A 10,924-nucleotide genomic window follows, 5' to 3' on the forward strand; every position below is an offset into this window, starting at 1 on the left:
AAGCAATAAGTGCAGGAACACACACACACACACAGACGTTTTATGTTACAATGCTGCCATCTTCAGGAGCCGACGATAGTACCGCTGCAGAGACGAACCGAGATTATTTTTTAAACATATTTATTGTTTCTGCTTCAAAAGTAACACAAAAAAACAATATAACAACAAAAACAACCAACTTCTCAAAACCCATGTTCAGTCACCTTCATGGTCTGTACATTATCCATTGCCTTTTTATATATTGTTGATTCAACGGTTTGATCTGCATTAAGTGTATTTTTAGAGGCTAAATACATTGAATGATCACGTGTGTGACATTAAATAAAACAAATAAAAAAAAAAACAGCAGAATCACATGAAGATGAAAAGTTCAGGAGACGTGAAGATGACCTCAAACGGGCCGAGTCTCCTCAGGAGTAGGGAGAGGAAGGAAGATAAACAGCTGTTAGCGGGAAGTACAGCTGTATATCTGACACATCTGGAACAAAACTGAGCTTTTTGTGGCCGTTGAAAAATCACTGTAACTAAGGATTAACACATCCTCTCCATATTAAGCACTGGTAGAGGGACCATTAAGAACACTTTGAGGCAGAGTGTTAAATTAAAGTTGAAAAGAACCCAGAGAACGCCGGAGAAAGGCAAATGAAGGTGATGGTCAAACATGTTTTGGTCTCAGTCAGAGAAGAGGTGCAGGCGGCCTGACGCGTTGGCCCCCAGGAGGGCGTTCCTAGTGGGGTGGAAAGCAGTGACGGACAGCACTGTGGTAAGGTGGTCATCGTCACTGAATGTGTGCTGAAGCCGCCCACCTTCGTGGAACACCTCTACCCTCCGAGGCCTCATCATGCTGCCCACAACAAAGCAGTCTTCCTGTTTGGGGTCCCACACTGCTGATAGTTTGGTCAGCCAGCGGCCTGTGTGCATGTTATGTCTGAAAATTGAGAGGACAGGTTGTCAGCAATTTGAGGTTACACAGGTATGAAAACACATAAAAGAAAAAAATCAGGACATAGCATGAAGTAGGTGAATTAACAACTGTCCCAAGTTCAGACGTACCCGATCTTTTTCAACAAAGGAGATTGTGTGGTCATTGCAGATGTGTCATATATTCTGTGATAAAAAGAGAGGACACATTGAGCTGGGATAGAAAAATTGACCTGCAAATAGATCACAATTTTTCAAAGTGCTGAGGTGGCTGCACCTTATGTGGTTATCCATACAGGAAGTGAGAACTCTGTTCCCCGTGTTAGGGGAGAAATAAGCGCTGGATATGCTCAATGAGTGGCCGTGCAGCTGGGAGACTGCCTGGCATTTCGTTTTCTTCAGGGATCTGCTGTCGTAAATACTCACTGTCCTGTAGACAAGATTAAAACATCAACATCAGAAACGACAGACTGACAGAAGATTTTAAATAAAAATTTTAATTAAAGTCGGTATTCAGCCATACTTGCTTTCTGCCACGGCAAAGTAGTGCTTCTGCACAGGGTGGACACTGACACAACGCAGGCTCTTTGGGTCCAGTGAGTGGACGGACTCAGAGGAGTTTCTGCAAATAATTAAATAACCGGTGCTCATCAGTTAATCCATACTGCTATTCCTCAACATCATGGAAAGAGTTAAAAAAAAAACGTCAATAATGTGTTACCCTGGGGTCCGCCTGTCAATGATGGCAACATCTCCATACCAGGCTCCGACAACTAGCGTCAAACAGTCATGAGACATGAAGTCAAAGGTTTTCAGGCCATGATTAATGCCATAGACCTGGAACAATAAACACACATACACACATCTAATGTTAGTCGCTCAACTCTAGACTGAAAGTGCTGCACAGATTATCTTATTTTTTTATCTCCATAAATTGTTGCATTCGATCACTGTACTTTACAACTGCTACAAAATGTACTTAAAAGAAAACTAATTTATTTAAACAGAATTATCTCACGTCGTCAAAGACCGCTTTCTCTATATCCATACAGCGAAGGGACCCGTCGTAGCTGAGACTCAGCAGCTGGGATGCCTGAGCCCTGGAGAACGCCATACAGGCAACTGGACCAGTGTGAGGCTGAAAGAGCAGCACGCCATCATCTCCCCAATCAGCACCCTATACGGAATATAGACGTGCACAAAATGTAGATTACATAAAATGATATCGAAGAGTTGGGACATTTAAAATCCAGGAAATCAATGTGTTGTGTGCTTTTCATTTCAAAACGCTGTTCTCACTGTGCAGGTTCAACAGTCAAGGCCTGTTGATCGGAGGATGTATTTAAGCATGCATGCTGCCGTCTGGTGGTCAAATATCCATCTTCAAAATCAGAGCAGAAAACTAAAACCTACCAACGTCCACAGGCCAACTTTCCCCCACTTGTCTCCTGCGGCCATCAGCAGGCTGCTGCTGGAGGGGTGGAACGCAGCAGAGAAGATTCGATCCTTCACCACTTTGGTCACTCTCTCCCCAGCCAGCTTCATTTTCTTCAGAGTCGAGCCGTAACTACATCAACACACCGAGATAGAGTTATGTTACATATGTTTGTAAAAAAAAATTACATTTATCAATATACAACTCAAAAAGATATGTTGCCAGAAGTGGAGCACTGGGAGCAGTCATCTCTTTAACAAATGACTGATTAGCTGAAACTGAGTGGAACCAAAATTCCATAACTTACTTTTCCAGATCAAGCTCAACTTTTCTTTCCTCCATTGAGTTCTATGAAAAGAAAAGCAATTTTAACAATTAATTACTTTACAAGCCGCAGAACTAAACAACAGCTGGATGTATCACAGATTAACAGCACTGCATATATTAACTATATAAAGGGAGGAAGTTTCAAATTTGTGGGGAAACTGAAACAGCCTTTGCAGTGATATAAACTTAGTTGTATCACTTCAAAGACTTCCTCTGGTTGTTGGTCTCCTACCTCTGAGCAGATTTCAAGAAGTTGCGATGGCAGCTTGCATCCTTCCTCCGTGTTGAGTGGATCCATGGGCAGAGGACCAGTAGGCTTCTTAACTGTCGGAGACTTTAAAACAAGTAAACTAGTGAGCAACAAGCCAAAGAGATGACAGACAGGCAGGCAGCCGTGGAGCAGTATGAATTCAGAGATAACTATCTACGTCTAAATGGTTATTTATGTGTGGCTTTACCTCTCTATAGATTGTTTTCCCTGTGGGTTCAGGGGGAAGTGTCCTGATCTCTGCATCTTTGTTTTGGAGACGAAGGGATTTTCGAGGGGGCAGCACTTCTTTTGCAGCCGTGTTTGACCTGCCAGAAACAGCAAGATATTTTCCTGACCTAGAATCTGATCTTTAATGTTTGAAACTAACAAACAGTCTGAAGTAAATCTGTCAAAAAAACAAACAGATGATCAACGCTCCGTGGTATTAAGTTCACTAAGTTTATATTAGGAGAAATGAAACAAATCCTCATATTTAAGAGGATGCAGCAACAAATTTGCTTTCAACGTCTGTACATTTCTTAGTCGTCAACACAATTATTAAAATGCCTTGTGACAGCTCAGCTCAGCAGTTTTTACAGCTCAGCATACATGCAACCCCACCGGAAAAAAATTAAGAGCAGTAACTATCAGTCGTCCATAGATACCTCATGAGACCCCTCTGCGATGCTTTTGGTCGGGACAACTGCTTGAACTCGTCAGTGGCCTTTAGACAAAGACATGAACAGTTAAAACAAATCCTATCTGTTCAGTGTCACAAGATGGCTGTAAAAAAAAACAAAAATCAGTGTATCCATCCGATCAAAATACACAAACAGCCACATCCTATCAATTTTGCACACAACTGTTAAGTCGACCTCGCTTCACTGAATATGCAAAAAGCTTAAACAACAGACAGCATTCTGCCGCTAATACTCTAGGTTGATGCAAGGCCTCCTTTCTAACACAGCGTGAAGAAGGGAGGGGCTTGGTGATATGAGATAAAGTATCCATCACCAAAGAAATTCCTGAGCTAGCTTGCTCCAATACTGCAGTAACAGTATGAAAGAACAATAGACTCAAAACAATATAATTCAAAGAAAAAAGTGAACGTGTATATGTGAAAAGAAGAATGTAAAGAGTATACGAAGTGAATATGGAATCAATGCTTGGAAATAACAATATCAATTAAATAGTGAGAATATAATTATGTGAGACTGTAAACAATAAAAGTACATAACTGATTTATATTATATTAATAAAAGAACACAATTCATACATAAATATGATCCTGAAAATGCTTAATGGAAACTTACTTGGAATAGTTTTCACATATTGCAACAGTCTGTACGGTTGGTGAAAGCTGCTCTGACTGTTTATGTTAGAATGAGACTCCGTGTCAGTTACAGCGGATCTTCCAGTTTATATCACTGCTGGACTCATCCTCATGTTTGCTGAGACCCGGACATGCTGCGGCACAGAGTCCAGCTCCTGTGTGTATCTACCTGGAACAGGTTGATGGAGGACATGAAGGCCTGGTTCTGTCGGATGTTCTCCAGACGCTCCAGCTCATACACAGACAGTCCCTGTTGTCCACTCTGTGTGACACAAAAACACTCGTGTTCTGTCCTTCCACAAACATGAGTATGATCCGTAGTGCAGGGTTCACACTCACCGACTGACGCTCACTAGTTTCCTCCTCCTCCTCCTCCTCCTCCTCTTCCTCTTCATCCTCCTCCTCCTCTTCCTCCTCCTCCGGTTCCTGCGTCTTATTCGGAATGTTCTCATCATTGCGCTCTTTGGTTTTCTGCCGTGAAAACGTGGCCATATTAACAGAAAGCCAAACAGAGGACCCGTTCCTGTCTCTACGTGTTGGTTCGGTGTCTCCTCACCTGCTTCTTGTTGACTGTGACCGCTGGTGGTAGATCAGGAGAGACCTGGAGGCGTTTAGGAGGCACGACAGCTCGAGAGGATCTTCGGACTGGACCCTGGAGATCCAGGGGAATCCTCTCCTGAAACATGAGCTCTGTCAAACAGCCACCTACCTGCTAAACTACTAACACGTGCAACTTTCAGAGAGACTCACAACACACTGGACATCAAATATTACTCGACCCCCCGACGCAGAGGACGTAGAAGTTATCCAGCTCTTAATGGTTACAGTTGCAGGTTCCGATAAAGAACCATTAAAAGAGTTATAAACGAACCATTAAAATAGTTATAAACTCACCATTAACACCCTCATCGCAGCTGGACGTTTAGCTCGTGTTGTCGACATCTTGTTATTGAGTCGGGAACGCTTGGTCCTCTTCACTTACACGAGCAGGTCCCGGTTCGAACCTCTCAGCTGATCACTGAGCTCAGTTGGCGCCACACGAGCCCAATGTTTGGTAACCAGTCCCTCCCCCTCACTGCAGGTCATTGGTTTGAAGGTTATACGTCGACGTAAAGGGGGTTCGGTCTCTTCTGTTAACAGCCAAAGAACGCCTTGGATATTTGATTGACACCTCAAGTGTGCTTCCGCAGAGCCGCGGAGAGCGATGTCGCCATCTTCTGGCAGAGTGAGGCAGTGAGGTTGAAGAATTACAGGACGGACAAAAATCCTGAAAATGATTTCTGAGCTGAAGCATCATTAAATGCTGCTGTTTTACTTTATTTCATTTCATTTTTTTTATTTTCATATTTCTATTTGCATTACTACATTGTATATTTATTTTATTATTTTAACCTTAAAACTGTACCAGCACCATTAGACCAGGCAAAGTAAGTGATTTTGGATCCAAAAATCGAATTAATTGTAAAACAATTTTTTTCAGCATTGGTCAGTTCTACGAGGTGTCCAGAACAACATACTAAAAGTCCTAAGAAATCCTAGTTGAGGAAATATGTTTAATTCTCATCAATCTGAGATGTGTGCAAATAAGGCCAGGCAACAACACACCACAATGGGGGTGTTTTTTTCCTTTACTTCTATCAAAATGAAACTTTACAGAATGAAAGTACCCATGAAAAGTAAAGAATGTTGTATTACAAGTTTCTTGAAAAGGAATTTGAATATGCAAATGAGCAACACACTTATCGAATATGCCCAAAATACACCCAAATAGGCTTAATTTTTTCCTTTACTCCTACCACAATAAAACTTTACATGAATACATGAAAGGTAACTTTTTTATATTACAAGTTTCTATTGAAATGAATTTGAATATGAACTCCACATTTATTGAATATTTCCTAATTTGCATAGGCAGAAACACCATTCATATGTATAACAAATACATCGGCCCAATCTTCATCCAATCACTGCCAATGGGTGATGGTAAGGCATCTTTTAGCTGGCCACTAACCTGAAAACGGACTGGCTTGGTAGTACCTGCCAGGGGTATAACCCCCGCCGGGATAGTCTTCAGGGTCACGGAGGCACACAAGCCTCCCCACCACGAAAGAATACAGAATGACACGAAATCGGTGGTAGGTAACGGCCAAGTAGAGAATGGTGGATTTCCGGTACCCAACCCTAATTTAAACCAAACTTACAGGGGGAAATGAGCAGTTGAACACACTACAGTTTGATAAGATCGACCTTAAATCTTATTGATGTTTGATGACTTTTTACTTTAGTCCATGTCCCACTAACTTTAGTCCATGTCCCACTAACATGGATGAGGTGGGGTTCATGGCATGTACTGCAGTCAGCCACTAGGAGGCTATCAAGGTGATTTGGCTTCACTTTTAGCAGCTGTCATGAAGTCCATCTCTGTATAAAGTCTACGATGCCGCCCTGTTAGAAGCCTTGTATATTTTTTTTAAACAATTTGTGGCTTAATTTGTGAGATGTGTTTTAACAGTTTGCTCACGTTGAGACTTTATTTTGTTCAGATCACCAATACGCTGTCATTGTCCAACGATCATAAAATAAGCCTTTGTAAGTATATAAGTAACTGAAATGGTAGGTTTCCAGATTTTATTAAGCAGCAGTCAAATAATGATAATAACTACAATCTTGTGTTTAAGGAGCAGCTGTCACTTTGCTGTCGTTATTTTACCAGTAGTTGTAAAAGGGATGGAGCTATGTGAGCTAGCACTGTAGTGATAGTGAAGTGATTGGTTAGTTCTTTGATTCCGTAGGAGTTTATCTTGATGTGCTATACTGTTAATATGAAATCTTTTTCCATTATTGTTAATCTGACCTTGTTTGACCTTTTCTCCATGAGCGATTTACAGCACTGAATCTTCTTGCCAACACAAATACATTGTAATGTAACATCAACAGGAAGCACGCAACATGAGAGAACAAATCTTTAATGTGTGTGAGAAACAAAGTAACCCAGAGAGAACACAAATGTCAATAGGGACCATCCCTATACTCTTTCTACCATTCATATCAGTGTTGTGTGGAAATCAGATTGATCTTTGTGAAACAGACCACCTGAGCGTGACGGATTTCTGTCCTCTTGCAATTGACTTGACCTTTTCTCTTCTGTGTTGTGTCCTAAGTTTCTGTCAATTCTTCAGGATACATTCAAAAACACATAAGTATAAAAAGTAAAAGTATAACAATCAACGAACTTCCTTTCACGTGGACTCTATTAATGTTGTTTCTGTACTCCTCCACTTTGTTTCCATCTTTCCTCAGACTGAGGGCAGAGGGTAGGAGGAGCACGCAGCCAGTCCACACATGTTTCGTCCTCGCTCGATCAAAAAATATCTGATGGAATAAAAAATAAGGTCTTCATTGTCCTGGAAAGCAATAACCAGTCAGCACAATGAAATACACACAAACACTATATTTACCCGTCCTTTCCCCAGTCTGTGCCCCAAGAGTTCTTCACAATCCAATAAGGCGTGCTGTTCTCCTCAGAGCCGTATCCCACAGCCAGGACGGCATGATTCACCCAGTCTGGCGTGTCCTTACACTGGGTACTAGACAGACAACACACACGCTTTTAGATCAATATAATCCATGTCTTCTTCTCCCTCAGTTGCATGTTTCATCCTGCCTGTGCAAACATTTGTCTTGTAGATATCTTCATGAAACAGAGCTCAGCCCAAATTAATCAAATGTAAACAATCAAAAAACGTTTTTCATTTTGTCTCCCTCAGTTCCAAAACATTGCACCTTGATTTGATTTCACGGTGTTCTGAGTGTAGAGAGGACTATCAGTTGAAGTGAATGTTTCTCCTCGTCTCACCTGGAATAGACTCCGTCTTTGTAGTGCATAAAATCCCTCGTGACATCAAAGCTGAAGGTCACAGGGTTGAGCCAGGCCACAGCATCAACCATGGCTTTTTCATCATACTGTGGATGGACAGACATGCAGGGTTTTAACATACGGTTGAACAGTAAGATGTGGTAACAGTGATCACTCAGTGGACTCTTGTACAGTGTTTCACACAATGTAGGTTCACATCTGAACTCACACTTGTTATGTTGACAACGTCCTGGACAAAAGCAGCTGCACGTGCAGGATCAAATTGGCAGATGTCATCCTAAAAACAGGAAGTACGAAATGTATTTATCAATAGTTCAAAAAAAGAAAGACAAATTTAAATAAGACTTTCCTCTAGAAAAGTGAATACATGGCCTGTGTAGGGATAGTCCTCCTCGGCCATGAGACCTTTACTGTATCGGATGTATTCAAACGCCTGACTGGGGAGGCCACTGAAATAAACCAGGTGGTTTTGTTATTTCTCTGAAGAGCCATCAGTTTGTGCCACCGGTCAAAATCTTATACAGAATCATTCTTATAAGTTATAATGTCTTATATGTAAATTGTTGCTCTTAGTGTAAAACCTGCTAACATCTAACTTACCCCATGCATCCATGATTGTTGAAGTCTTGGGCACAGTCTATCAACTGCTGCTCAGACTGAAATGGAGATAAAAGAACTATTTTATGTTTCTATACAAAGGTTATAAATAAAAAATCATCATTAGACGACTGAATTGAGTGTTAATGAGAAATATTCAGTTTTCACCAGAGGTATCAGCTTCCCGGTGGCGATAGCGTTCACTGACTCCAAACAACCAGTGGTAGAGAAGCTCCAGCAGCTTCCACAGTGACCCTACACACACACACACACACACACACACACACACACACACACACACATAGCTGAACAACTGAACGAGTTAGAGTTAAAAATACCCTCTACCATCGTTTTTCTGCTGCCATCGCTATAATTTAATCATTGAATGTTGTCTATTTACTCACTTATTGGCATATTATACATTTTTTGATAAATATACTGTACCTAATGGGAAATTACTTTTTTTCTGTAGCCTACCCACTGTTAAAGCAAAGTGTTTCCATCCTGTGTGTCACAGACATTATGCTTCATAACAAACTGACATGAGATCATACATGAGACAAGCTTGTCCGTCAAGTGAGCATTATAAAACATGCTATAGAGTTAATGATTTAATTACACTGACCAATCTGACCAAGTTTATATTATAACTGACAAAGAGGGAGATGAAGATTAGTAGTAACTTCCCTGATTAATGTTCTGAGCTTCCTAACTTTCTGTTTCCCTCTCTATGTTGCGGTGGTTCTTTTTATTTGCCTGTTCAGAAACATCATGTGATCATCTTGATACCTGATTCTTCACGGGAGTCACATAGTTGCCTTTCACTCTCCAGTCGACAGACTCAGGGTTAGGACCCGTCCTGCTGACGCGACTCCCTTTAGTGGCTGAGCAGTTCTTCAAGAGACCAGAGGCATAACTTTTTTTAATGGAAATCCATAAAAAAAACATACCGTAAAACTTCAGGCTGCATACAATAAAATGTGATTACATATTTTATACCTGTGGCTGTGTCAGAAGGAAGAACTTCCTAAACTCCTCAAATGTCATGTCTGAGAATTGGTTCAGGCCCACTACATTAGAAAATAAACAGCCTGTTATAACACACGTCATTGTAAAATAAGCAGTTCCTTTTTGTGGTGTTAGTTTGTGCAGCATAGACATTATGAGACATTATGAGAACTGTACTGTACTTGTGAAGGAGTGATTCCCAGCATTATGACGATCAATTATTCTCTTATTCTCTGTGAATATCTGGAGCCGTTGGTAGAACTCCTCAGTGTCGAAACCTCTGCCGTGCTGCATGTCGAAAAGAAGTAACAACATAACAAGGAAGGAATAAGCTGTTGTGGAAACATTCCAAAATAAACAGATTTATTAAGAGTGTTTAGTGGGAATTTGAAATAACTTCACCTGAAACATCCACTGTTTGAATCGATGTTCTTCTGACAGGACACAGAATGAAGCCAATAGTGAATGAAGCTGCCTAATAATCCACATTTTGCCCTGAAGTTGTTATTATCTACAGTAGAGTTATATAATGTATATATTCACTGAGTACACCTCAGTACTGGTACTGCGCAATCTTCATTTAATGACAATTATTTTTGCGTGTTCTACAAATCAGGGGATGTATTATAAAATGCTCTGTTTTTAGAATAGGAATTTAATATATTAAGAGATAATGAGATAATACACACACACACTGATTGATGTTATGGGGACTTGATTTAGTCTCAATAAGGAAGACAAGAATAAACAGAATCTGGTCTCCACAAAATAAATAATCTGGAACACACGCACACACATGCTCTGTCTCACACACACAGACACACACGCACACCTATTGTTGCAGCTATTAATATCCTGACATCTGTTAGTGCTGGAAACAAGAAACTACACAACTTTGAACTGACCTCCTTTAACTGTCTGTGACATTTTGGATTTAACAAGAACAAATGAATATAAAACAATCAACACACTTCACGAGTGTTAACTTACCTTCGAGTACAATCAATGGTGTTAAATGCACAAGAGTAAAAATGGTGCAGAGGAACCAAACAGAAGTGAGAGCCATACTTTCCCTCTGCATGCTCAGAGAAGTTAAGAGAGCGTCACATGACTCCACTTCTCTTTACACAACTTCCCCTCAACACCCCCTTCCTCTGAAACCCCTATGACCCCCCC

At 40.8% G+C, this 10,924-nt stretch overlaps 2 protein-coding genes across 3 annotated transcripts; both read right to left on the minus strand.

Annotated features, from left to right (window-relative positions):
• Window positions 1-113: 113 nt before the first annotated feature.
• On the minus strand, window positions 114-5,316 carry wdr76 (WD repeat domain 76). Its single transcript, XM_062388179.1, has 15 exons — window positions 5,161-5,316; window positions 4,823-4,942; window positions 4,606-4,737; window positions 4,436-4,528; window positions 3,599-3,657; window positions 3,142-3,259; window positions 2,916-3,017; window positions 2,664-2,704; window positions 2,335-2,488; window positions 1,940-2,098; window positions 1,643-1,758; window positions 1,445-1,543; window positions 1,199-1,351; window positions 1,054-1,107; window positions 114-928 (listed from the first exon to the last, which is right to left on the minus strand). The coding sequence occupies exons 1-15, from the start codon at window positions 5,206-5,208 to the stop codon at window positions 673-675; spliced, it is 1,704 nt and encodes a 567-aa protein (XP_062244163.1). The 5' UTR covers window positions 5,209-5,316; the 3' UTR covers window positions 114-672.
• A 1,900-nt stretch (window positions 5,317-7,216) lies between these two features.
• On the minus strand, window positions 7,217-10,831 carry ctsh (cathepsin H). Of its 2 annotated transcripts, none has more exons than XM_062388206.1 (12): window positions 10,739-10,831; window positions 10,151-10,182; window positions 9,931-10,036; window positions 9,740-9,810; window positions 9,530-9,634; window positions 8,909-8,995; window positions 8,744-8,799; window positions 8,511-8,592; window positions 8,352-8,420; window positions 8,123-8,229; window positions 7,725-7,853; window positions 7,217-7,638 (listed from the first exon to the last, which is right to left on the minus strand). In XM_062388206.1, the coding sequence occupies exons 1-12, from the start codon at window positions 10,827-10,829 to the stop codon at window positions 7,563-7,565; spliced, it is 1,011 nt and encodes a 336-aa protein (XP_062244190.1). In that variant the 5' UTR covers window positions 10,830-10,831; the 3' UTR covers window positions 7,217-7,562. The 2 variants fall into 2 exon arrangements, with proteins under 2 accessions (XP_062244190.1, XP_062244198.1); XM_062388214.1 differs by having other exon boundaries at window positions 10,151-10,179; window positions 10,739-10,829.
• Between the last annotated feature and the right edge of the window lie 93 nt (window positions 10,832-10,924).

Source organism: Platichthys flesus, chromosome 1 (assembly GCF_949316205.1).
Source record: "Platichthys flesus chromosome 1, fPlaFle2.1, whole genome shotgun sequence".
Taxonomy (NCBI): Eukaryota; Metazoa; Chordata; class Actinopteri; order Pleuronectiformes; family Pleuronectidae; genus Platichthys; species Platichthys flesus.

Bases quoted from the DNA above. Each gene is read 5' to 3' on its own strand.
- ctsh (XM_062388206.1), bottom strand. From the start codon at position 10,829: ATGCAGAGGGAAAGTATGGCTCTCACTTCTGTTTGGTTCCTCTGCACC. The intron at 8,800-8,908 runs GTGAAAACTGAA...TCTCCATTTCAG, and splicing joins CCGGGAAGCTGATACCTCTG to TCTGAGCAGCAGTTGATAGA. The intron at 7,639-7,724 runs GTAAATATAGTG...TTATTCCATCAG, and splicing joins ACAGACTGGGGAAAGGACGG to ATATTTTTTGATCGAGCGAG.
- wdr76 (XM_062388179.1), bottom strand. From the start codon at position 5,208: ATGTCGACAACACGAGCTAAACGTCCAGCTGCGATGAGGGTGTTAATG. The intron at 2,705-2,915 runs GTAGGAGACCAA...TTCTTTTCATAG, and splicing joins TTCTTGAAATCTGCTCAGAG to AACTCAATGGAGGAAAGAAA. The intron at 2,099-2,334 runs GTAGGTTTTAGT...TATTCCGTATAG, and splicing joins AAGTTGGCCTGTGGACGTTG to GGTGCTGATTGGGGAGATGA.